The sequence below is a fragment of the Xiphophorus couchianus genome, chromosome 7 (genome assembly GCF_001444195.1).
Source record: "Xiphophorus couchianus chromosome 7, X_couchianus-1.0, whole genome shotgun sequence".
In the NCBI taxonomy this organism is placed as follows: domain Eukaryota; kingdom Metazoa; phylum Chordata; class Actinopteri; order Cyprinodontiformes; family Poeciliidae; genus Xiphophorus; species Xiphophorus couchianus.
In genome coordinates, this window is record NC_040234.1 from 13706957 (window position 1) to 13734365 (window position 27409).

The 27409-nt window shown below is 38.3% G+C and overlaps 2 protein-coding genes across 3 annotated transcripts; both read right to left on the minus strand.

The window, feature by feature from the left end:
- Positions 1 to 284: 284 nt before the first annotated feature.
- On the minus strand, positions 285 to 10705 carry chaf1b (chromatin assembly factor 1, subunit B). Its single transcript, XM_028023242.1, has 14 exons — positions 10590 to 10705; positions 10082 to 10220; positions 9163 to 9295; positions 8949 to 9069; positions 8439 to 8542; positions 8243 to 8339; positions 8032 to 8116; positions 6936 to 7029; positions 6008 to 6077; positions 5835 to 5926; positions 5599 to 5758; positions 3822 to 4397; positions 1737 to 1825; positions 285 to 774 (listed from the first exon to the last, which is right to left on the minus strand). The coding sequence occupies exons 2-14, from the start codon at positions 10205 to 10207 to the stop codon at positions 674 to 676; spliced, it is 1848 nt and encodes a 615-aa protein (XP_027879043.1). The 5' UTR covers positions 10208 to 10220; positions 10590 to 10705; the 3' UTR covers positions 285 to 673.
- Positions 10706 to 12151: 1446 nt separating this feature from the next.
- Positions 12152 to 26756, minus strand: morc3a (MORC family CW-type zinc finger 3a). 2 transcript variants are annotated; one of them, XM_028023243.1, is made up of 19 exons: positions 26677 to 26756; positions 25138 to 25210; positions 24007 to 24139; positions 23072 to 23298; positions 22805 to 22961; positions 21981 to 22128; positions 21624 to 21752; positions 21401 to 21520; positions 20254 to 20351; positions 20040 to 20147; positions 19840 to 19968; positions 19379 to 19453; positions 18726 to 18768; positions 18545 to 18643; positions 15916 to 16006; positions 15748 to 15826; positions 14335 to 15379; positions 13487 to 13626; positions 12152 to 13375 (listed from the first exon to the last, which is right to left on the minus strand). In XM_028023243.1, the coding sequence occupies exons 1-19, from the start codon at positions 26713 to 26715 to the stop codon at positions 13228 to 13230; spliced, it is 3081 nt and encodes a 1026-aa protein (XP_027879044.1). In that variant the 5' UTR covers positions 26716 to 26756; the 3' UTR covers positions 12152 to 13227. The 2 variants fall into 2 exon arrangements, with proteins under 2 accessions (XP_027879044.1, XP_027879046.1); XM_028023245.1 differs by lacking the exon at positions 26677 to 26756 and adding an exon at positions 25625 to 25643.
- Between the last annotated feature and the right edge of the window lie 653 nt (positions 26757 to 27409).

Sequence of the window (27409 nt, forward strand, 5' to 3'; positions counted from 1 at the left end):
TCAATAAAGCAACAAAGCTTTAATAATTTGAATACAATTCAGGTTTTTTATCATCATCCATGTTATTAATTTAAACTATTTGATATTTTAACTTATGCATGTTAATATACATGCACCTTAGCACCATTGAAAGCTAACACAGGTTCTTATAAAGTGAGTTTCAAAAGGCTTTAATAAGGCATCTACAAATCAGTGCAATTATATTTAATTATTCAAAGATAAATGAGGAATACCCAAACATTTTAAATAAGGACTGTGTGTATTTAAGACACCTTGGACCAAACTACTTGAAGTCTTTTATTAACAATTTGACATTTTTAATTCAAGATGTTAACTGTTGCTTCAGTTTTCAAAAGGTTACAGAGTTAAACTTCAAACTACCAAACCTCAAAGTGCTCTTCTCATCTTCTTCAAGCACTGCAGCTCAGATTTATCTTGTTTTACTATTTTTCTCCCCTCATAACAGCTTCAGAGTGTCATTAGGAAAGGGAAATAAAACATTCTCTGTTTAAGATACTAAATACAGTAAAAAAAAAAAAAAAAAAACTCTTTGACCAGAATGTCATGCAGTTTATAGCTGGACAAACACAAAGATGTTGCTTTGAGGAGCTTCATATAGTTCTTTTATTCCTGATGTTTCCTTTAAGCACTACCACGCTCCAGGCAGTGAATGCTAATCCTTACATGTTCTGGTTTTTACTGGGGTGTTACTGGTCTTGGTCCGTTTGGATTCTGGAGGTTGGCAAACTGGATCGGAGGGGGGAGATGGACGCTCTGGAGAAACACAAAGACAAGTATTAACGACAAGAGGATAGACTTTATAGCCTGTTTCTGTGCAGTCTTTGGAGGAGATATAAGAATGTTAATTTTATTATTTTTTTTATTTTAAAAGCCACACAATTGTGCCATTAATGCTGCTTGATCAGCATTGTATGTAGCATAAATGTGGAAGTTAATCACAAACAAATGTATATTAACCATACCAATGGGTAATAAAGTACGGGTGTCTATTGAGGGATTTTACAAAAATCCTCATGTTAGTGGTGCATGGATCCAGACTTGAGGGGTTTTATAATAATATGACTCGGAAACATTGAAGTCCGGTCATTTCAGTCTGACTTGGTCGTAGTCACAAACTGCTTCCACGCATTTTATTGTCAGATTTTCCTGAACACTTTGCACCGTTTAACTCAAATGTTTGGAGGAGTCATACAGAATACAAACAAACTTCACTGAAAATATATCAAAAATTGTAAACAAGAAAAAGAGTTGCATTATTTGATGTTGCCAGAGGAATGTTTCACTAAAAGCTGTATTTTTTTGAGAGGGTGGATTTGGTCTTATTTATTAATGATTTGCAACAAAGTAAAGCAATAAGTACCATATTACAACTACACTATAACCAAGGTGAATTGATTTAATTTTCAGAAGCATTTGGCTGGTTACTTTAAGAAACAAAAGCTTTTAAATGAAGGTGTTAGTTATTTTACCACTATTTAACTATAACAACTCTGACCCAGTGACACATCACATGAAAAAGAGACAAGTGTTTGTGTTTCCATTACCTAGGCTCGAGAAAGCCTCCCACTGGTGTGTGGAAAGTTTAAACGTAACATTAAGGAGGGTTTGCAGACTCTCAAGACAAAATTTTGAACATTTTTTAGAAGCCGTTATTGAGGATGGAAGACTAAGACAACACTCTTAAACTCTAAGCTGAAAAAGGTGGAGAAACCAACCGTGTTTGGCCTTCTCTGCGGCTGCAGCGTTGCTGAACAGTGAGCTGACAGCTGGAGGCCGAGATCCAAGGGGAGTCAAAGACACTCTCCTATAAACAAGCAGGGAGACCAAAAATAAAGAGACTATCAAACTACACAAACTCCAAAGCATCAATTAAGAATGCTGCTTTGCTGTAACAGACATGGTATCCATCATTTATTTAGCATGTTGTTAAAGTAGAACAGGAAAGCATTTGCAGCAATCAAACTATGAGCCACAGTCAGTGGGGGGTCCAACCAGTCCCCCGTACCAGACGAGGCTTTGTTTGCACTGCCAGGACGAAGCACGTGTGAAGTGAAAGAAACATCAAAATGCTGCATCCCAGCTTTCCCTTAAAAATTGCTTCAAAGCACATGCTATAGAAACACTTGTTTCTTGCTTAAATGATTCATCACTCATTGAAAAAAGGTGGATAACAGAAGAGTTTATGGTGTTCCCCAGCTCTTTGTAGAGCTCATAGATTCTGAGTTTAGCTCTTGAAACATCAGCAGAAGCAGGCAGTGGAAGCAGTATTTCCCAGTCAAAACCCCATAAATTATCACCGGTGGTCATGTGACGGGACCAGCTGCCCTTTACGTATCCAGAGCTCTTCAGCTCAATAAAGTTTTCAATGCATGGTAGGCAAAAAGTAAACAACATTAGATAAAAACGACTCAACAAAACATTCCTCCATTTAGTAACTTCCACTTGTTCTAAGAAATTAACTCAAACGTTCAAACCGAGTTTTCCTTCTCCTATGTATACTCTTCATCTTTTACATGGCAGCTTGATCCACAGACGTTTCATTGCCTTCTAGTGTTTTAAGGTAATTTGTGGAGTTGCTATAGAAACACTTGTTTCTTACTTAAAAGATTCAAATAACTTGAATATTGAGCTCAACAGAAGTTTAGTCAACATCCAAGTACAGAATCAGGAGGGCCGTTTTTGTCTTCTTTAGATGCTAACAAATAAACAAACACTATAAATGTATTTAAATGACCAACACTGAACCTGCTACACAGGGATTTTATTATTGTTGTTCTGATTGTTGAAATAGTTAAAAACTCCAAACCTGGGAATTTGACTTGAAAATTAAGGTTTTGTTAAAAATAAGAATAATTCGCATTGCCTTTCACAAATACTGGCACTCTGTCTTGATGTGTAAGAAGACTGAAAATAAAAATCATCTGTTTTTGCAGCAGCACGATAAAGAAAAAGCCAGTTTTTAATATGAGTGAACTAATTATACATTTTAATATACTTATATTAGTTTTAATCTAATAGCTTTATGTAATATGGTAACAATGCACACATTCATGTCCCCTAGTTCTAAAACAATTAATTGGACTATTTGTGATGAACTGATTATTGAAATAATCACCAACTAATTTAGTAATTGATTAATTGTTAACTGGAGTATACAGATTCAAAAGAAGGCATTTTCAAAAAGAAAAACACATTCAGAGCCATAATTAATCCACATCTGTGAAAACAAATATTTAAAAATTGCATTTAAAATTTAAAAAAAAGTATTTCTCTGTTTATAAATCTACCCAGAACTCCTCATACGTTTTAGTTTTTGCTAAAACTAAAACTATGCAAATTCTGTGACACAAAACTCCTAATAAGCACATTTTGCAATCCAGATATTAATCCAAATATAGTCACCAGATTGGCTCTGCACTGTATTGATGTTCAGTCGAGCAGAAAGGGACGGGTTATGCGTTGATGTCTTAAGTAGCTGAAGATGCATGCTTTGCTACAAATGATCAAGTGTTCACTAAAGAAATGCTTTTAATGTATTTCAGACACTAAAATGTTTACCGGATTTAAAAGGAATTGAATTATCTGTTACTTTGCATCTTTTAATGTGTTTCTAATATTGTATAAAGAACTATTAAATAGTTAAATGAAAAATCTGCAGAATGTGCCCATTTTTTAATCAGAATGATCAATGGAATAATCGATTACTAAAATAATTGTTAGCTGCAGCCCCAATGCTTACTGTAGAATAAATATAAAAATAAGTTAAAATGTTTACGTCTCATTTCTCCTCCTATGTTTACCTTGGGGTGGGTCCTTTTGGGGTGGTCGGACCTTTAGGGGTTGTGGACCCAGCAGTGTTGAGAACCTTTGATGTGGAGGGAGTGAGAGGTGCGTGGCGGGGCTGGTTCCTGGAGGAGCTGGTCGGTGTGAGGGGAGTGACGGAGGGCTGGGGAGTCGAGGGAGCGCTCGTGCTTCCAGATGACGGAGTCTGACTTGCTGAGGGAGTCGAAGGTTTGGGAGTAGTGGGCTTCCCCCAGCCCTCCAGCGTGTTAAGGGTGATCCTGCGCGGCTGAGGCGTTGATCTGGGTTTCGGGGTGGTCTTCTTTTCGTCCGTTGGGGTGGGACACGGGGAGTCTTTTTTACCGCTGCTGGTTTGGGATGCCGAGCTTGGGGTGGAGCTTGACGGCTGGGAAACCGGAGAGGAGTTTTTGCTCGCTGATGACTTCTTCCCTTTTTTCTCAACGCCGCTGTTTGGGACAAAGATTTCCAAAACAGGAGGCTCCTTGAGCGGAGTGCCCAGCTCCCCAGGAGAGAAGGACAGGAAGGAGCAGTAGCCGTCTGTTGACGACACGGCCAGGAAGGAACCATCACTAGACCTAAACAGGAAATCGTACAGACATGTTGATGGAATGTAAAACATGAAGAAGACACTGTGTAATCAATCAATTGCTTTACATTCACACTTTGTCTAGTTTTTATTCTACATTCAAGGTGCACAAAAGCATTAATGTGAATGAAGCCGATAAAAGACACCAATCAAATTTATTATCGTGTTAATCCATTAAAATTTTTGTTTTACATGCATTTTATCTGATGTGTTTATTTAAATAACTTCCAACAGTATAATTACAGAAAGAGCTTTATTTTGACTTTCAGGTTTATGGCTTTTCTCCTTTTTTATTTTAATCTTTGCAAGTCAGACATGCAGTCATTATTTCAGCATTTCAGTTTTTGTAAATATTCTGAATTTATACAGCACTGTTCCAGTCATAGCGATCACCCAAAGCTCTTTACACTGAAGCCAAATTCACTCAGCTGCGCCAATAAACTCACACTACCCTTCCCATTACGGTCTATTGTTAAAATGGAGAAGTTCACCGTGACATAGAGCTGATTGTTCAGCAGTGGTTTAAATATTAAAACTACAAAAGAAACCTACTGTGTTTCAGGCAGAAAGGATGGGCTGATGGGTTATAAAACAAAATGACAGCAGCATGGAAACACTAGGAGTAGAGAGATAGATGGATCCATAAATCGATGGAAGCATAAAAGGTCAGAAGGAGCAATGGATAGATGGATGGATTGATGTCAGGATAGCTTTGTAGGAAAACAGTTTTGAGATTTTTATGTAAGGTAGAAATAAATGTTTTGGTCCTTTAAGATAAAAATAAAACTGCCGACTTACAGTGTGACCTTTTTAGCAAAATTCCAGAAAAAGTGCATGAAAACTAAATACACCTTTAGTGCTTCTTTGTGTCGGGGTGTGTGTGTGTGTAAGTACGATGAGTGATCTGTCCACAAGCAAACAGCACAACTGGAAACATCTCAAACTGGTTTGGGAAGAAAACTGTCAAATAAAAAGTTCCTCCAGTGACATCACTAAAATAATCTCTTTACATCCAAGTACGACTGACAAACATGAAGTGTCTGCGTGCAGAATAAAAGTCAGCTCAGTCGGGGCATGTTCCAACTTTTCCTGTCTGTCAGAACCAGAAAAAGCCCTCTGGTCACACACCGACAGACTGTGAAGCATCTAGAAACACACACAAACTCAACCCAACTCAAGCCCAGGTTTACCATGTGAGGTCACTGAGTGTGTGGTAGTGGATGTTGGACACCAGGCCAAAGGGAAGGCTCTGCTGAGTGTCGTACAGGAAGATGGAGTCCTCGGAGGCCACGGCAAACACCATGCGGTACGGCAGCTGGAAGAGGTTGGGGAGAGCCTGGGGAGATCCGTCTGTAAGGCAGAAATGTCAACAAACACGCAGAAGAAGAATGAACACAGAAAGTGTTTCTTAATTAATGGCTCTCACCTTCTCCCCTTTTGGTCCTGAGTTCAAAGTAGACCGGACAGCATCGCACAGCCAGGGTGGCTTTAGACGGACAAGGCAGGTGGGCGATCGGCCTGACAGTCGAGAACAAATGTGAACATCACTTATAAGATGTTTAATAGCATGAAATGAATAAAACTTAAAACAAGCTTTACCTCTTTAGGCTTTTCCTGGAGAAAATGTAAGTGGTATTTATGATGTTTTCTCCCACCTCAACACATCCAGCTGTTATTTGAGTGGAAAAGAGCGACAGGGTTAGACACAGAAGGAAGATAGACATTTGATCACGAGCTGTAAACTCGAATTTAATCTTGAAATCCTCCACTATGTAAGGTGAATGTAAATTGATGCCTCTAGTTTGGTAGTGAACATCTACAGTACTTTGTTAGTAATTGTTAAATTTGCTTTAGCGTGTTTATGTTCACAGACAATCTGATTTATCTTGTGGAAATTTGCATGGATAGTGGACAGAAATGTTAGTTGTTTTTTGGGGTTTTTGCACAAAGCAGACAGAGACAAAATACAAAGACCTGCAGCTTCAACTGCAGCAAAACTTGATTGTATAAAGTACTGACTCAGGTTTCCAGTTATAATGCATCCCACATTTTTCTATTTTTTTCTGCCACTTTGTACTGTTAAGGAATAAACAGGTGGTGGCTCATAAGAAGCCCAGAAAACCTTTAAAGGAAGCCTTTCAGCTTGGAGCTGACAAGAAATTTTTCAAATTAGCAAAGTTTTTTAATAAAAAGAATGAACAAAAAAACCTACTAGACAACTAGCAATTAAAATGAAAACAGCACTGTGCTTGTTAGTAAATGTTTCTATGTCAAAGGGTCAGTTATGTTTTACACACTGTCACTCACTGACATGTAATTAAATTTTTAAGTTCAATACAATATTTTTCTCCCCTCGATTTGTTTGTTTTTCAGCTTTTCTACATTAAAATGAAGGAACCACAAAAAATATAGAGACTTTAGTTTGGAAGTTATTTAATCTATAAAACCAGTAGGTCATCAAATATTCTACCCCCCGTAAATACAATTAGCATGGTAAGATTTAATTTGGTGAATGCAGTAAATGTACCTGGAGCAAGAAGGAACGACCCATCCGGTGTAAAGGAAAGACGACGAAAGAAGGACCTCATACTGTCGTCGTGAAACATTCTGTACTGCTTCACCTGCAAAGTGACACACAGGGGAGATTACAGATAGTGTAATTTAGCAATGTATATTTTCCTTTTCAACACTTTTTCAGACTAAACTCACAAAGATCTCCAAACATCCAAGCCTTATCAACTGAATCGACCAAATTACCATCTGCATATATAAAAATATTCTTTAATGCAGTTTCTCCAAATGCAGATAAAATACTTAAGACTTCCAGTGCTATGTCTGACAAGAAAACAAGAAATAATTTCAAAGCCACACACAAAAGAGATGTTTGAACATCAGCTAATTTTAATTTAAGGATTTAACTTTGGGATCTCTCTTATAACTTTTAAAAAGGGGAACTTATAAAACACATCTGTTTATTTTTCTCCGAAGAGTTTTTGTGGCGCAAGTGGCTCGTATGTTTTCCACAGTAGGCAGACAGGAAGGAGGGTGAGGAGAGGGGGGAAGACATGCGGCAAAGGTCGTCGGGACCGGGAGTCGAACCCGCGACGTCCGCGTCGAGGACTAAGGCCTCCAAACGTGGGGCGTGCTAACCCCCTGCGCCACCACAGCACGCCTCATTTGTTTATTTTTAAACAACTAATTCAAATTCAATCTGAAGTTAAACAGAAATGGTATCTCCAAAAGCAGAAATGGGTTTGCATAAGGTTCAGTAAAACCAAACCATTCAGAGTTAGATAAAAATTCAATTTAACATGCAGAAATTCAAAGATAAAGAATCTAAATCCAATATGAATTGATGAATGAATCATTTAATTATGCTTCTCAATCTTTAGCTAACATAACTGAAAATAAAATGTACCCTGAATCCATTTTCTTTTTCTCATACCTGAAAAATGCTAAAGGCTATTTCCACATTTTCCCAGAATTCAACACAAAGTGAAGGAGCCCGACTGATATTTATAGTCTAATTATTTAGAAAAAAGGACAAAAACTCATGACAGAGTGAAAAATGTGCATTTTATGACCTGAAAGAAAGAGAAGTACAAAAGCTACATTTTACAAACCTCTCCATCAGCAAGAGGCCCAGAGCTCATTTTGCTGATACAGAAGGCCTTCTTCTTTGTGTGAGTGCTGTACACACGCATCACTCTGACACACAAAAAGAAAATAAGAAAGAGTAATCCATTACTTACATAAAATTAGTCTGGTTGTTTCCATATTATTACTGCACACATGTGCACTGAATTGTCTTAAAAACATTACTTCCTGTTCTACCTGTCACAGCTGAGCGTGGCGACATATTGCCCCTGTGGATCCCAGGTCACCCCCTGCACGTAGCTCTTGTGGTCATTCAACATACACAACTTTTGTCCTGGACACAAAATCAGAAAAAAAAAAAAAAAATCATCAATGTGCATCACTGATGTGGCTCATTTAAATATTTGCACCATGCACAGCTGAGGCTGCACACCTTTGCTGATGTCCCACATAATAGCAGTGTTGTCAACAGATCCAGAAATCATGAAGTTTCCGTCTCGCGTCCAGCAGATGTCATACACGTCCTCTAAATGTCCTCTGGGGGCCAAACACGAGACAGAAAGTGTTACAGTTTCAATAGATAATTTGGGAAAGTTTTGATCAAACACAGTTGGTTTAAATCAAGCTTTGATACAATTACTAGCATTAATTTGTTATTAGAACAAGGTTTAAAATGTCATGAAGCATCACAAATACAGCAAAAAAAAAAAAGGTGCAGTCAATCAACAGATAGGCAGCTTCATCATCATCGGTCAGCGCTGCAGTCTGCACAGCTGGAAGATGTAAATGTGAAGCTGTCCTAGTTAGGCCACAGCAGTGAGTGTTTGAAGCCAGATAAAATTATTACATATCAGACATCAAGAAAAATATATTTTTAGAAGACAATAACAAAACCATGTGCATCTTTATATAGCAGACAGGTCCACTTTCTGTTCTTATGCACCTGAGTGTTTTGACCACAGACCAGCTCTCTTTGTTGAGCTGAGCATCTTCTTCATCCTGAAACACAGTGGCCTGTTCCGGCTCCTTGGAGTCGTTGAGCTTCCACAGAAGAATAGCTGCATCTGTGTGCAAGAAAAAACCAAGACAAAGACATGTCTCTGTTTTAAATGTAGTACTGAAACAAAAGTAAGAGAACTTTATTTTGCGGGACTTACCGTCTCCCCCTGAAGCGAGCAGCTCTCCATTAGGGCTAAAGCGAACCACATTGACCGCCTTGCTGTGTCTGGCCAGGTTAGACAAAAACTCCACCACGGCCTTCCCATCTGGACCTTGCTCCACCCGCCACAGCTGCGTAAACAATTGGGGAAAATGAGGCGAATTCGTCATGAACGTTCACAGCTTTCCACTTTGAAAGCTGATGCAATGCAGGGAAATAATTAGGAGTTATAAGATAGACGCAGTGTGCTGGACGCTACAAGAGACAATTTTCTTTGGCTTTTGGAGGGTGGAAAGAAGGAAAGCTATTAGCAAGAGCAGACACAAAGAAGTAAGAAAGCATAACATTTAGACAAACTCATAAAAATACCTGCAAAATAATAAAATACAATGTTTTTCAGAATTTTGCAGATGCTATCAGACTAAATGCCACTTTGGCTCAAATCTCTGAATTTATAATTATTCAGCAAAATTGCTTAAACCCATCTTCTTTATTTTGTTAGTTCACTCCAGGGAGTGGTGTTTCATAACTGAAGAACAGCCACAATATTATTCATTTTTAATATATTTTACTGCCTTTTAACCATGTAGCAGAGACAGATCCTCCCATATGCACTCAAAATACCTTTAATTTTTTAGTTATAGTTGTTGTAATGACAAAAATTTAAAGGGGTGTGCATACTTTTGGACTACACAGTGCACCATCAGCGCATTATGAGTCTGGGCACCATGTTGAACCATCATGATTATAGATGAGTGGCAGGCATAAGAAAAAAGTGTCTCTATCACTGGTACTGTCAGCTTCTGGATGCCACTTAAAATGTATCTTACCGTTCTTTTAAACAGAAGAGGTTTTGACCCCTGCTTTTTAATCAAGTATTAAATTGTAACTTCAGCGGACGTTTCCTCTCCACTCACCCTGACTGTGGTGTCCACTCCAGCTGTGGCCAGTCGATGAAAACGTCCCTCTGTGTTGTGCTGGAAGTCTAGACTGTACACCGGCTCCTTGTTGTGCCAGGCAATCTCACAAGTCACCACCTTCATTTTTAACCCCTTTCTAGAGGAAATACATTCAACACTAGCTTATACACAAGAAGAGTTTAAATGACTTTGAATCTAGTGCAAATAAATAGCGCTTCCAAAAACAGCAAAGGTGGATCCTATGTTATAAATTACGCCAAAAAATATATATATTTGAAACAGTTACTAGATACTTCAACCGAATGCTAGGATTAGCTCTTAATGTTAGCACCAAGCTGAGCGGGTTATTTAGGCATTTCACTCAAAAGCGAGTCGCCACATACATTACCGTGTTTATCTAATGTTATTAGAAGTTCTCAAGCATATTGTGACATAGATAAACTCGACTTTTTTCCTCATTAGCTAACTAACTAATATTACTTTTAATAATAAGTGTGTACTTTACCTCCTCTGTCGTTCTGCAGCAAAAATATTAACAATTTCCCGCGTACGTTTCGCTCAAAACTTCCGGCCAAGCACAGGAGACTGATTGGACGAAAGAGTGGAAGGGGCGGAGCTAGTTTGGAGCGTTTGACAACGGGTCCATTCCTTAACAGTGCGCCGGTGGATGACACGGGTGGGAGTGGAGATGAAGAGAGGAAGGTGGAGTTTTAGCGTAAACTAAAAGGTTGTTAAGGAGTATACCCTCCTAGTGCAACCAGAACACGTCATCAGCTACAACCAGCTTAAGAGAGCAACAGTGTAAATATTAAATTCAGTTTCCTGAGATTATAGGATTTAACTCTATTCCATAGTACTTTATTTTGGTAGCTAAACAACTCCAGCGTTGTTATAAGTAACATAATCAAAGTGAGTCATTTAGCTTTTGGATCTGAAGCATCCCGGATATTGTTTGTCTGAGACATCATTTGATATTTTATGTAATCTACGTCGCCCTTATTTTTTTTCTCCTCGGATGAGTAATGGCGCGCACCTTTTTTTAATCCATCGTTCATACTGCTGAGCTCCAGGAGAAAATTGGATGTCTTTTTAAGAAATAAGTAAATACAGCCATTTCAGAAAAGTGCTTTTGGTCTGTTTCATTTACAGTATTGCACTGAACTGTTTACACCTGCTTTGTGGGTCTCACGTTTGTATGTCTGCGTGACATCGTGTGTTTGTGTTATGTTATTTTCAGCCACACAACATTGCGTATTTTTAACCTGTATTGCACTTGAGAATTACTAGTTGGCTTCAACTAGCGGTATTCTTCAAAAAAGGGAAAAACAAGACAAAATACTGTTTGTAAATCTGGAGATTGCTCAACTTCTGATCTTGTTCATACCAGCTGTCAGAGGAATGAATGAACAGTTCAAACAAGTGGAACCGTAACAAAGAACCTATGTTTCTCTTACCATTATACAATATATAATTAGGAAAATATGGAAAATCATTCATGTGTGATGCTTGGCGGTATAATCGTACAACTTAATATCCAAGTAGACGGTTGCTTTGACTTTGGACTTGATGAAACACAGCAGACTATTACCAGCCGATGACATGGCTTAACTGTGGAAACTTCCCAGTGAACCTCAAGCAACTTGAATTCTGTACCTGTCAGTCCTTCCTCTGAAATCCAAATCCAGGAGTAAGATGCTCTTATCACTGGCTCACATCCCTGTGGGAGGATATTTCTGTTGTTGTCCACATTTTTCAGCCACACTTTATTCTTCCACTTAACTTTCCATTAATGTGGTTGTTTGCCGCACTCTATGAAACAGCCAGCTTATTAACCAAAATAACTTTTTTGTGACAATGACTGCTGGTTATCTATTAAATCTCAGTATTCTCCATGATGTGTAGACCATAAAGCGATCTGCCCCTTTATTGTTTTGGTATTCAAATAAAGAAAACATTTTAAAAGAACCCTGATGTGCAGCTTTCAGTAACTAAGTTCAAGTCAAAATTAATTGAAATGATCTTTTGAAATATACCCCGCCTTTAAATGTAAAGAGTCAGAAACATGAGTTTCAATCTTTGAACAGAATCATTTTTTTTATTTAAATGAATGTGTATGATCCAATATTTGATCTAGTTTTTCTTGCAACTAGAAAAAATAAGTGGCATACAATGACTCTAAGAGTTTTCCTTTTAGGCTAGAATTACTAAAATAAAGAAACTTTACAATGTTCTAGTTTGCTGAAATGCACCTGAACACACCAGAAAAAAATGTTAAAAGGAATTATATTTCTAAAATCTCTTTACTTGCAATAAACGACATTCAGTTTCAGTCCGCCATTGCTCTTGGCTGCAGTCTGAACATAACCCACCATAGAAATGTGAAGCTTTAGTTCAATTTGCAATATCCAGAAATGTACCGCAAGGCTCATTGCTGGAACTACATAATATCTGTCCAAAGTAGAGTACAAATGACTTACACAGAACATAGGGTGTATAAAAATAGATTTAACACTATATACATGTTTGGAAAACAACAAAAAGGAATTAGTGTGAAATTTAGTAAGAAAAACTAAACATGAGGTAAAATACTTTAAATAACTCAAATCATCAGATTAAAATGTAAAAAACCTAATTAATTTATTTAAAAGATGATAAAATTAAGTAAAAACTCTCACTAATCCCTATGACATCTGCAACCTGAGCCTCACATGAGTTAAGATTTCTGCTTTTGCAAGTCTAAGCAGGAGAATCTGGAAGGACTTGTATAAAGCTGGTAACAACAAAGATTTGTCCAGATTTTACACAAGCCAGACCTTGAAACAGGAAAAGAAAAAAAAAGTAATTGAGAACGGACAGAAGGCGACCTCTCATAATTTAGGAACAATTCATTGGAACAAACATCACACCGATTCTCTTTCAAACAGCTCCGCAACTGAGATGCACTTTAAAAAAAAAAGACCAAAAATCATAAAATGTGAATGTTTTTAAATAAATAAACCTGACTCCCTGAAATTGTTCTTCATAAGTCCAAAGGTTTACAATCCATTTTGGAAACTGGTCAGGCTTGGACCTTTTCCAGATCCGAGAGTCAGCAGGAAGACCTTAATTCAGTGGAGATTATTTTCCAAACCGAGCGCAGCATCTCAGCCTGGGAATTCGAAGTCTGAGCCTGCAAGAACTTGCTCGAGGATCTCGTCGATGACGTTGCATTCGAAATTCACCTGCGCCAGGTCCAGCGCCGGCACCCGGGAGACGAGGAGGCGGCCGACGTTCTGACGGAGCTCGATCAAGCTGAAAACGCAGCCAGACAGAGGAATAGAGGAAAAACATGAACCAGAGAGATTAAGATTCCAGTCCTGATGGTTTCATAGAAACACATTAGTAATTTTTCTGCCGTCCTACCAACTGGAGGCATCTGTATTTGTGCCAGTGGTGGGGGACCTGGCTGAAGATTGAGCATTTTCTTTTTGCTGTTCCATTCTCAACTTGAGCTCCTCACACTGGACTGCCAAAGTCGACTTCTCCTCCTCCAGAATATCCAGCTGTCAGAAAAAATAGAGAATTCACATCAGGAAAACAAAGACGGAAAAATGTACAAATAAAATGTTTGAACTATGAAATTAATGTTTCAGTTTTACAAATCAAGTGATTTCAGATATTTTCTGTTCTGACTTGTTGAGCAGAAACACAAATAAATAAATTAAAATATTAAGTAACTTCTATTCTGTTCTCCCCACTTTTCCAGATTCTATGATCTTGATTTCAAAGTAAATTAAAGTTCACTTTTCAGTTGTGAATTTTCATTTGCACCTCAGAGCAACAGTCCAGTCCTTTTTGTCCTAACATCAGATCTGATGTTCCTAAACCGACTTTACTGAACTGAATTACTAGTGTGGGCCATAACATGATATGTCTATATCAATCTACCTCTTATGAAAAATTAACTTGGGATTTTCTAATTCATCTGATCAGAAATACTCTCTCAAACTATATCCCACTGTGCGTAGGGCATCTTTGCAAGTTTCACTTTTTGATTGGAACTACTGGAATACATTACCCTTTCAGTGCTACTCTGGTTTAGTGAGATGTGTTTGTACAGTCCGATTATTCATTTTCAATATGTCAACTTCCTAAAATAATGGCTAAAGTGTTTTGACACTGATCGCTACGTCAGGTCTTTTCTCATGGCTTTATAAGGAGTTAAAATTATATGCATTACAGAAAGAGAATATTTTGGATGGCATACTGACCTGCAAGCGCAGTTCTTCCCTTTCCTTGTTCCTCTCATCTAGTTCATGGACCAGACGGCTGATTTTAAGCGAAATCTCCTCAATGTCATTTTCCTCATCTTGGCCACAGTTTGGATTTCTCCTGCCCTCATTAGCTGCCAATAAAGCCTCTTTGTCCCTTATTAAATCATTGATTTTCTGTTTGGCCCTCTCAAAAAGGCCCTTGTAGTCCGTCTGAGTGTCAGTCTGGCAGGCTTGGTGTGAGGACTCCTTTACCTTGGCCTGAGACTGTTTCTGCAGTCGGCTCTGCATGTCCTCCAGCTGAGAGGTGAGAAGTTTCAGCTGTTCTTTCAAGGCGTCTCTCTCCTGGGCCGTTTCCTGCATTAGCTCCACGAGCTTATCTTGTTGTTTCTGAACTTCATCGATATTGGGGTACTGCTGAACAGAAGAAGAAGGACCAGCACCTTCATCACTCTCCATATGTGCCACTCCGTTGCTCAAGGTATTCCCTTCTTGGTTCACAACCCTGTCACCGCGCTCCAGCTTAATTTCTCTTGCAATGGGCAGATCTGGATTTGACCCGTTCCTACTAGCCATTTCGCCGTTCCCTTCAGTCTGATTCGGACTCTGCTGTTCTTGCTTCACTTCTCTTTCAATGGGCAGATCTGGATTTGAATCATTCCTACTAGCCGTTTCGCCGTTCCCTTCAGTCTGATCCTGACTCTGCTGTTCCTCCTTCACTTCAAAAGTGGTAGTCTGGGTGGTGGCGCTGGCCACTGCTGGAGGTGGGCAGGTTTTGGCAGCGGACGTTTCTGCTTCGGCCGTCGCCTTGGAGGTCAAGTCACTCTCATCTTTCTCTTGCTTCACTTTCCTTAAAATACCAGCGGGCTGTTTGGGCTTGGGCGTACTTGAAGTTTCCAAGATGACAATGTCATCATCGGTATCATCGGTGTCAGTGCTGTCAATGTGGACGGATATGGGGGAGTCAGAGGTGCCCGACTGAAAACCGTTCACTCTGGGTCGTTTTGGTGTGCTTTGTGGAATGACAATCTGGCTTCTTTTCCCCCTGCAGAGCAAAAACAACCAAGTATTCATGACCATTCATTACTGTGATACAATCACAGCGTCTTGCAAATGTGTTCACAACCCTCTACCTTTTAGAAGTTTGGTTAATTTCCTGTTATTTTGGCGACTTTCTGTTACAGCGCAACACAAAGTAGAGCATAATTGTGAAATTGAAGAAAAACAACAAACGGTTTTAAAAATAAAAACATTCTTAAAATGTGACATGCTGAGTTGTATTTCATTAGTTGAGCTACAATGTGTTGGTCTATTATGTAAAATCCCGACTACAAAGAAAACAAACAAAAAATACAGTTTGTAGTTGTGGATGTCACAAAAATGTGACATTTTCAGGGCAGTATACCCTCGTACCTCAGGGTTGCTGATGGTGCTGAGAGCGAGCAAACGTTGGTGATCACAAGAGGAGAGTCGCTGCTCGGGGGGCTGCTGGCTACAGACGATAGAAAACAAATTGATCTCAATCATCTTTCTTTTTGCCGTTTGCTTTCCGCTAACCTACAGAAGAAATCATGTCCTTACCAACTTGTGAAATGTTTGAGGACCTCCGCAGGGCGGGTTCAGCCCTGTCTGCACCTCTGTGTACCAAGTTACTTGTCGGGTAATTAGCAGACTGCAGAGAGAACGTTGCAATATTTTTTTTAAATCAATAATTTTATGAAACCACATTTTTTGTGAAATTAATGACAGTTTTGAAACTTTGTCAGCAGGGAATCTAATATTAAGTTCTGACTTGAAAATGTATTTTTTACTTTCCAAAAGAACAAAGTACATTTCTGTTTGACATAACTTCCTCATATTTCAGGATTTAAACATGAGGAAATCATGGCAATTCTTTCACAACATTTCTTGCACAAAAACATGTTTTTTTTAGTTGTTTTTTTTTTAAAGTCAGATTCTTCAAACATGTAAGAACATGAAATCTCACAATTAATAAACATCTTTAATCTGTCTTTTGAAGTTCAGGAGAGAAATAAATGCTTAGTCTGTTGCTGTCCAGTAAAAATAGGTGACAAACAGAAGCTCATCCACGTGTGTTGCAATGCAATTCTCTTATGTCAATTCAAAATAAAATAAAGAAACCCACTTCAGTTTATCCAAATGCTAAGGCTGAGTTTTAAGCATAAATTGTAAAACTTTACCAGATTTTAAATTTGCTTAAGAGTTTTGGAATTGACAGAAATTTTGCCGAGCTCATTTGCACACTTTTAGCTTTATGGTGACAACTGCACTGAGCCTAGGAGGATTTTCAAAGATATCAGAGGAATATTAATTTAAAGACGAATAATTTTAAATGGATCTCTTAGCCTTTTGACAAAATGACATGACAAAATGACATGCTAGCATCACTCTGATGAGTTCATGCTGATATTCAGCCATTCTAACTAGATTAGAGAAGTAGAATGATTGATTTTCTTTTTCAAAGATGGTGAGTCTTGAAATCTTTCTTCTTTTATTAATTATGCAACTTTGGAGCAAAAGGGCTTCAGCGTCAAGGCTGCACCTGAATTAATTTATGGAGTCATCGAGAACTTCAAGGGAAGTGGTTCAGCTGCTTTGAAGAACAAAAATTGAGCATCTAAGACGGTCATCAAGTGTCTTCCTTCAGCTCTGCACTGCTCATGTTCAGGACCAGCCGGCAGCTGTGTGCGACTTTCCCCTCAGACACGGTGGTAGAAACCTAGCCTAGTGTTCAGCAGGACAGCAAGAAAAACGTCCAAGATAAAAATAACAAATATTTGGATGTCTCTTGACTTTTGGAACATCTGGACTGTCCAGAGGAGAAAAGATGAGCATCATCATGACTCTTGTATCAAGATGGAAGTAAAGCATCCTGAGACCATTTGTGAATGATTGTTGCCTCTGGTCCAAAGAGTGTGTGTGTGCATACTCGCATATCTTTTCCAAAACACAAGGCCATGACTATAAACTGGAACCACAACATTCAGGCAACTTTGCCCAGCAATTCAAGAGCAACTTTGATAAAGAAAAGGGCTTTTAACAGAACAAGTGGCTAAGTGGCTCAACGATTAAAACATTAACATTTTGGTTCGTGATCAACAAAGTACTCAGATCTTAGCCACGCTGAGAACATCTGGTCAGTCTCCAATAATAGGTTAAACAAAATAATGTCAGAAAATCTTGGCCATGCTACAACAAAAATGTCAGTGAGGATTTATGCCAGGGGGATTTGCTGAAATCTTGAAACCAAAATGTGGACAGAGTAAATGCTGAAACTTTGCAGACTTTAAGCTTTTTTCTCCCCTGAATTTCTTTTGAAAAGCATTAAATGTTTATTACTGATTCTCAGTCTAACTCTGAAAAACAATGGTGTCGGACTGACAACAAATCAATCTGAACTGGCTCCCCTTGGAATGCTGGCTATCTCAATTTCTCCTGCATGTTATGTAAACAAGACGCTCTGCTCCCACTAACCGGCTCCCTTTCCCACATGACATGTGCGGACCAGAATCAGAGCTCTGCAGAGGCCGGCTGAAACGGCACCCTGTCTGCAAGTTGCCTTTTTTTTTGTGCAAATGTGTTTTTTTTTTTTTTTTTGAGTAATCTCACACTATGTCCTGCTAGGGACACATTATGTGATATGATTTTCCCTCCTCTTTCATAGTGTTCCTTTTTTCCCCCTCATCAAATGAAAGGGCAGGGCCTCCCATGGCTGCAGTCTCAGACACCTGTCTACCCATGTCTTATGTCGTTTGTTCTTTTGGATGGGTTGTACGGAAATGTTAATTTCCCCACTGGGGGACTAATACATTTAATACATCCTATTCAGCTGAGACTTGTGTTTGTGAACAAATATAAGTGAAAAACTACATTTCTGTCAGTGTTAAAACCACAAATATAGAACACTACCTATGTCTGTCCCTCAACTTTTTAAATGCAGAAGTTTCATGCAAAATCTGGTAGTATGAAGACTCCAGTAACACAAAGGGCTAAGAAACCAGCTTTCTTTATAAATGCTGTCTTCTCAGCACTTAAACACTTAACCAGTGCAGAACTCAAGCAATCTCAGGTTTTGTGGGATGTTTAAAGTTGAATGGAAACACAAGAGTAGGACATCTAAATTCACAGAATGCTTCAAATGCATAGTCAAAATTACAAACCATAACTTAAGCGTATTTAAATTACCCACCACTTGGTGAAGCTGCCGGGTAAGATTATTGTGCTGCCGTTTAAAAGCTTTGGTCTGTTTATCTAAGGTTTCCAAATCCAAATACTGCTCTTCTTCATCCTAGGAGAGAATAGCAAGAAATAGTAAACACACTGCTAAACTGGTGAAAAAATATTTTATTTAAAGAAGGTAAGCTTCTTACCTGTTCAAGTTTCTGTTCTTGTTTCTTTTTGTTCTCCCTCTCTCTGTTACAAATAAGACATTGAAGAAAAAAATAAACACATGCTGCTGGTGTTGAACATGTTTCTCCCATAAACAGGCATGGGAGAAACAATGTACACCCACTTTCAGTTCTATGGTTTTGATGCATCAGGACATAATAAAAGTGACCTGGTCTTTAGCTGCTTCCAAAACTCTTAAAACCAGGCCTGACTATTGGCAGGCCTGTTTTCGGGCTGTGCGTCTCAGACCATTATCATGCTGTAAACCCAGCCATAAACCATCTTCAGTCTTCCTACTGATGGGTAGAGATGTTGAAGTCTGAGTGACTTAGAGTGTGGATAAGTATCTTTTATACAGGCAAGGAGTTCAAACAGGTGCAATTAATGCAAGTATTGAGTGGAGGACAGGACGGGTTATAATAATTTCTGATATAAAAATCACACAATGTGACTTTCTAGATTTATTTTAAGATGCTGTCTCTTACAGTTGAGGTGTACCTATGAAGACAACTGCAGACATCTCCATTCTTTGAAAGTGGAGAAACTTGATAAACCTGTTGCATATCAAATATTTATTTTCCCCACTGAAAACTCTGGGATTTTGCAGCATAATGTTCAAACTATATTTACTGACTGTTGTTTGTAGGTCTTCCGGTATGACGGCTGGTCATCATCAGAATCCTCAGGCTCTTCTTCTACCTTGCAGCTCCTACACGGTAAACATACAGAGCGTTTAGATTAGAGTTTAAGGTGATAAAAATAATTGATGAAACTCGTTATGCAACAATGTTGAATTTAATTTTCCCATAAATGTAACTAAAGTACCTGACAACAAATGGTATTAGAGAATAATTCCAAAACAGGCAGGTATTACCGATCAGCTATCATTCTTGACCAGCCTCTATGCCTTTGTTGCCAAATTATCCTAAGCGAATGCCGCTGCCAACACTATGTTTTAGCACAGGAAAAATCTGGAGTATTTTCAGTAGGAGTGCTTGATTATAGCAGTAAATAGGAGAACAAACGCAGAAGAGTTTAGATTATTTAGTTTATGTCTACGTTTTCATTTAAAATGATCCAAAAATGCTCTGTTACCTGAACTGTGGATCGGGGTTTAACAAGCAGTACCACTTATCCGGCAGCTTGGTGACGTCGATCCCATCCGGGAGTTTACGCCACTGCAAACAGCCATCGCACTGCACCCAGTTCTGATCCGGTCGCTTCCTAAAGAGTCACATTAGTTAAACTAATACAAATTGCAATATTTCACATCTCTCTCTTGACTGTGTACCAACATGGTATCTTCCACTGGCACGGTGCTGAGTGGGTCTTCTTTGGTCTTTCTGTAACGGATCTCGTTCCAGTACTCCTCCAGTTTAGTCCCCAAACTGTTAATGGTTTTTCTGTTCAAATCCAAAAAATAAACCCACATATTTTTGAGAATTCAAGCATACCAAATAAATTAGGAACAGTTTATGATGATCCTGAGTGCATCATTGACTTTATTACCTGTACTTGTCAGTCTCATTGAAGCTCTGCTTGTTGTGGGTAGGATCCAGAAAGTTACATTCGATGACCCCAATGACTCCAACACCTTTATTGTTGGCCTGTCGAACGACAGGATTTAGAAGATTCAAACACAGTTTAACCCAGATATTTACTGTACATACGCTGAGTAAACAGACACATGGCCATTTTTTTTTACTTATTGTCTGACAATAAATTAGATTTCTTGGTTTTAATCACTGCTAGAATTTATTTTTTTAACTTCAAATCCAGATGTTTGTGTATTTCTTTTGAGTTTGGTAGCTTTGCCTTTGAACTGTGACTTGGGTCTGATGTTTTGGATTTCCTGCCACACTCAATAGTAACTTTCTGAAGTTTTGGCATATTCCTTTTGACAGAACTGCTATTAGTGAGTCAGGGTTGCAGGTCATTTCCCTTGGACAAGTCTCATCAGATCTGCTCAGAGATTCTAAAGGATTGAGATCAAGGCTTTGTGATGCCCACGCCTAAACATTGACTTTGTTGTCCTTCATCCTTAGGATCATTGTCCATTTGGAAGACCTTGAATTCATGTTTTTTTTCTCATGATGCAATGCACTTTGTCAAGTACATCATTCCCTTCAACAGCATCATGTTACAGAGGTGGCAACATGATGCTGCACATTTGTACTCGACTGTTGGGATGGTGGTTTGAGAGGTTCTCTTTTTACTTCTAAATTTAACAACGATCCTAATGGGCAGAGTTCAATTTTAGTTTCACCAGATCAATGGACTGGTCTCCAAAATTAAAACGCTTTGGTTGTTAATATATGCATTAAAACATGTTGTTCTCTGCACATACAAACCCACAATCTTCCTGAATAATAAGATGGCTGATCATTCCCATAGTGTTTTATACTTGCACAAATTGTTCAAACAAAAGAACATGACACTTTTAAACTTATGGAAAATAGAGCAACCAGGCTTGCGGAGGTCGTATAACTTCTCATTTGATGTCACAGCATCATAGCGCAGTTATATGGCAAGAGTCTTTAAAAATCTACCACTTTTTCTTGGAACAAATAAAACACTTTTTTAATCCTGACTGACCTAAACAAAGAAAAGCTCAGTTTTGGTTTTCAATGAAATGAAGGTCATAAACGAAACCCACCTTAAGCTGGCAACCCACACGTTCATACGCTTTGATGAGCCTGTTCTTGTGATACATCATGATACCATACTGGTCTTTACTTTTGGTGTTATACCCAAAAATAATAGGTATGCGTTTTTCCTAGAGTGACAAGAAAAGGGGGGGAAAAAATGGTAAAAATTCTGGAATCATAAGAAAAAAATAATACTTCTATATTCCTGTCAAATCTCTATTAAAGAAATACCAGACAAATGGGCCTGTAGTGGTCCTTTCTGATGTAGGCCAGGCTCTTAGCGATGAGCTGAGACTTCACCTTTTGTCCCCGCACCATGACCTGCATGCGTGGCTTCAGGTATAGAATGCTACAGTATGCCTACAACACAGAGACACAAAATGAATCAAAGTTTAACATCAAAGAGGTAATTATCAGGACAAAAACAAAGAAACAGCAAAAAGCTTCTGGTGAACACCAAGAACTTGGGTAAGTTGTTTATATGAATGCAGTCAAAATTTTATGTTAAGAAGGCAAAAAAACATTAGTGTCAAAAAAAAGAGCATTTCATGAAAATAAATTGATGCCCCGCCTTTTACCGCTTCTTACCCGCAGTGAAAACACACTCTCAGGAACATAAGATGTACTCCTGTTCGAAGGCTGAGATGGATCGCTTAATTCTTCGAAAACCTCTGAGGGAATGCGGATGTCATAGCGATCCCTGTCAAAATCAAACTCTGTTGATCCGGAAGATGTCCTAAAACAGAAGACAATGATGAAATGAATGAAAATAGTTACTCGTTACAAATGAGAAACAGGCAATCCGAGAGCTGAGCTCAAGTGAAATAATACACAACCTCCTCTGAGCGAAACCAAGTAAAAGAAGTGAATTCTTCACTGAAATACTGCTCTTCTGTTCAGCGACAGTCACTGTCACTGTTGATCACTAAGTGACACTGTGGCTTCATTCAACGCAATGCCCAAAATGTTTCCCACAAATATATTTTTTGAACTGAATATCAACCATGTTCTGATTTGGGAACTGTGTTTGTATTTGAAGAATTGAATGGATTTGACAACATGCATAAGGACATAAAGAGTTCAGTGAAGACATATAACCCAACATGTGCTTTATGCATGAGCTCCCAGCTGAACGTTCTCAAAGTACATGCAGTCCTGCACTCTGCTCAGATCCACCTAATGTATGACGTGAAAGATAAAAGTGAATTTTAGATGGGGGTTTCTGATTGAGTGATTACCAGGGAAATGTTATCTGAAAGGAGCATTTAGTTGCGACTGTGGTGATCTCAGCAAAAATTATAGATGAAGATTCATGTGGAGCATGTGCAGGAACCTACAAACCATTGCATGAAGCTCTACAGGTTGGTGGTTTTGTGTGTGTGCGCGTGTATGTGTGTGGTGTACAAACAGACCTGCGGAGATTCCAGACGATGATCCGGGTGCCTGTCTCAGCTGAGGACAAGGTTGAAGTGATGGCATCGATCTCAGCGAGAAGTTCCTCATGAGACTTAAAAAGGGAGTATTGCAGGATGTCCCTCAGACTTGCTTCTTGTTCTTTTTTTACGGAGAGTAAAGCCACAGTTAAGGAAAACTGATGATAAAACATTCCTCAAAACATTTAGGGGAACAACTTTTAAAATGTCCGCTGATCACATTTGTGCTCCTTGGTTAAAGGATATTTCTGTTTGATGTCTTATTTTCAAAGGAAATAATAGGAATAATTATTTGCTTGGCTCCAATCTTCTCCAGGTAGGTTTGAGAAAGCATCCCAATGCATGATATCTTCTTTGACTTGGAGAAGACAATCGTATCTTTCCCGAGACGCATGGATCCGGACTTGAAGCCGTTACCATAGATACCAATGGGCTCCAGTCCATTTACTGCTGTCTTGTCGCTGTACCCAAAGCTGAAATAAAGAAATACAAAAGCTGAATGAATGGTGAATATCATCATTTTTCTATTATAAAATACTCTCAAAGCAATGCATTAAGATGGTTTAACTTCTTAAATAAAATAAAAATCCTAGTTCTATATTACATACGAGGTTCCTATACATCAAGACATGTCTATTTTCCTTGATTTGAGAGGATTTTCTTTAGTCCCTCTCAAATAATCTTTTCTTTCCGTGACCAAACATCCTTTAATACTGCTGAACTCTTAACTGGACTGCACTCAAAAACTGGTCTCCACTTCATACCTTGCACATATACATAGCTAAGTAACTTCAATTTTACTGTCAGTCCTGCACTTTATATTTTATATTCATATTTATATTCATATTTTATACTGTATTTTATTTTATTCTGGAGTAACCTCACAACATTGGAACCTCAAAACATTGTCCTGAGCCTTATGCAACGAACCTTCGTTCTGTATACACCCTGTGCATGCAAAATGACAATAAAGTCAGTCTAAGTTTATAACTGAATTGTTAATACCTTTGGGGCGTAGAGGCATGAAAATGGAACATTGCTTGAAAACAGAGTAAAAAAAGATACCAAAACCCTGGAGATACATTGCACAAAATGATTATGTTTTAATATCAAACATATAAAAATAAATGGTGTTTTTTAATGTTTTCAAAAGCTTACAGAAACAAGTGTGGAATTTGTACCTAAGCATTTTGTGCAAAGTTTTAAGGTTGAGGCCGTTTCCGTTATCCATGAAGCTGAGGCACACCTCTCCTTTAACCACAGTTTTATCAATCCAGAACTGCTTGGCACTAACATCTGGGTCATAGGCATTGTCTGTCAAGAAACAGAAACATCAGAAAGCAAAAACTTTATTTAAAGTAGAATAAATCTGACAGGAGCAATGGATCTCATTTGGGGACGGATTTCAAATGATATTCTCGCAAAACAAAATAAATTACAACTCCCAACTACCCATATGCTTTTTTAACAAGGTACACAGGATACCATGAAAGACTGCTAATTCCAGTGTCTGGTTTTAAACTTCTGGGTACTCAAAGCTGGAGTCAGAGTTAACAACAGTCACTCTTTAATAGCAAAATCTGTTTAATTGGCAGCTCAACCAGTTTGTGCATGATTTGTGTTTAACTTGTGTTGTTGCCAACTGCTACAACAATTCAAGAAAACTGAAAAACAAGTTCCAAAATCTTATCTAGATCATCTACAATTTTGAAGGGTCTGTCCGTATCTAGCACCCTACGGACCGCACTCTATGCTGAAGAAGGAGGAACATAAACTCCAGTAGAATCTGATCCTGGTGAGTGAAACTGTGAATTTTACCCCCCCCCGTTTCAAATTTTAATCATGTAATTCTTCACTTTTTCTAAATTATAGCCTGATGAGTTACCATCAGTGCTAGTTGGTTATAGTAAACAGTGTTATGCAGACCTAATTCCATTTTAAAATCTTCTTAGAGAAGAAAATCTAATCAAAATATTTTAATAAAATTAAAACAAATTTTAGGGGGCTTAGGAACATTTCAAATTGCCGGATGAAAAGGTGTTTCAATCAGATGCTCTAAGTGACATGTAGAAAGGATTAAACTGTTAGGCAGAAGTGGGTTGTTCAATAATCTTAATTATGGGCAGTGGCTGCAATATGGGCCTTGTTTTAATAAACAAGAGAAAAATCAAGAAGTATGCATGGGGTTAAATGTTTGCAGGTGGTTACTGTTTTGTTTACGTAAATAACAAATGATCTATAAAATAAAAAAAGAAAATGACTGTGCCAACAGAAAACACTCTGGTGATAATCAGATGATCTGAATGACTCACCTATGAGTTCAGCGATAGCGCTGAAGGGCCAGGTGTGGCTGGTGGAGTTGGTGTGCAGAAACTTTGGCGAAAGCTGAAAGTGAAACAAACATCTGAGCAAAAGTTTAATTTATCATCAAGATCCTGACAATCTATTGAGCTGGGGTTTTATTATGCTACATACAAGGGTTTTTTTTATTTTTAAACCAGATCATTTAACATCCCTATGCATACACTGGATATAAATATTGGAGAAATTGTCTCCATTTTTAATCGCAGGTTGAAACTGAATGTTGGAAAAACAGATTTGAGTCTGAAAACATAAAATCTGAAATTGACAAAAAAAAAAAAAAGTCTAATAAGAAAAACTGAAATGAATTTATTTCTTTTTTCAAACTGACAGAAATTATTTCACTTCTTATTTTGAGCCTATTTTTTCCCAATTGCAACTTCAGAATTGGACATTCAGTTTCAACTAGTTTTTTTCCAAATGCACAATAGAAATCACCCTTTCTTTGTTCCATTCATATAAAATCTGAATCGATGGTTCTTAAATATTTAGCTATTGTTCATCATAGTGCAAGCAGGTTTTCGTAATATGCACACTGCAAACCATGAATTAACGAAATATTGTGCAGCCTTACTGTGCACCATTTGAAACAAAACTTAAATCATATTTGTTTATCATTTCAAACTGCTCAACAACTGAGCGCCTGTTCTGCTATGGGTGATGGACGTAACCATAATATTAGAGATTAAAACAAAACACATCAAAATCGTTCTATAGTTCCATGAATAAAAATACATTCAAAACAAACAGTCATACTTTGGGTTTGAATAAGTTAAAACTGCAAATATCAGATGTAGTAACAAAGATGGCTGGACATGTATCCAGGAAAGAGAGATGGATTTAAAGGCCGATGGATGGATGGTCCAGATATTAATGAAGAGAAAGATGCACAGAAGGATGAACTCAGTGATGGACGGAAATTTTAGACACTAACAGGACATCAGAAACCACGTCGCGTAGATAAATGCAAAACAAGCTGTAACATTTCCATAGGATCAAGAAACTTCGAAACAACCCCGCCAACATGTCCACAGAGTAATATTCAGGTTTCTGTAAGAATAATTTAAATTTAGCAGCGTGGTGGTGACCCCGTGTTGCCTTCGGCCCCAATTAGCGGGTATCATTGTGCAGTTTTAGAGAAATAAGAGGAGACGTATCTGGAAACCGAAACTCAGCGTTCCCCGTAACATAACATAACACGGTCACATCAAATTTTCTTAACAGCCTGAAAATATTTCCGACTCAGACAAATCATTCATCTGCATTTATCGTTTTTAAACAGAGATTCCACATTAGTAACCAACTAGCCACAAACCTTACCAGACAGGACACTACACTGAGCACAGCAAGCTTTACTGCTAATATATTGGCATAAATCATATTCCTGCGCACACGAAAGGAGTGTAATATCATTACGTGCAAAGTCTTTGAAACCAAACATGGAAAATGTGATGCAAAGTTCGATAAACAAGGAGATAAAGTCTGCTCACCGTACTGAGAGGCACGCCGCGGTCTGTTTGTGCCGCCATCTTGGCAGGAACAGGCGGCTATGGGCGGAGCTTAGCCTCGCCACTTCATGACATTACCAGTTCCGGTAGAAAAATAAATGGCTAAGCAAACACATTGCAACTGTTGAATGAGTGAGTGAATATCTTGTCTGTGTTGTTAACTTAAGAGTATAATTTATATAGTTAAATGCACTGTCAAAGAATAAAAGTGAATCGATTTTAAAACAGTAACAGAGATAGTAGATGATTACTATCTCTGTAATCAGAGATTTTTTTTTTATACAAGTGTCACTTGTATAATTAATGTACTCTCCCATCTAAGCATCAATAACACCTTCCTGTCATTAATTGACAGATAATGATTTTTTTCTGAATTGTATTTATTATAAACTTCATGAGCTGATAACTATGATTAAGATACCACTTTGGAAGGGCTATCTTACAAAAAAAAAATATCCAGAGAAATGTATCTTCTCAAAAATTATGGTTAGGTTTTGCCAGAGATGGAGCAAAAAAAAAAAAAGGTCTGGCAACACCCCAACATCTGTCTGCTTTTCTTCTCTTAACCTCACACCTCAGCCATCACACACTTAGAGGACTTCATCCCACAGCCACTGCACACCCTTCCTACTTCAACACTTAAGCTGCTGCAAAATATCAAGGTGCGAAAGTCTGCAGGTTCAGATGGCACCAGCTCCAGCTTCCTGAGGTGTTG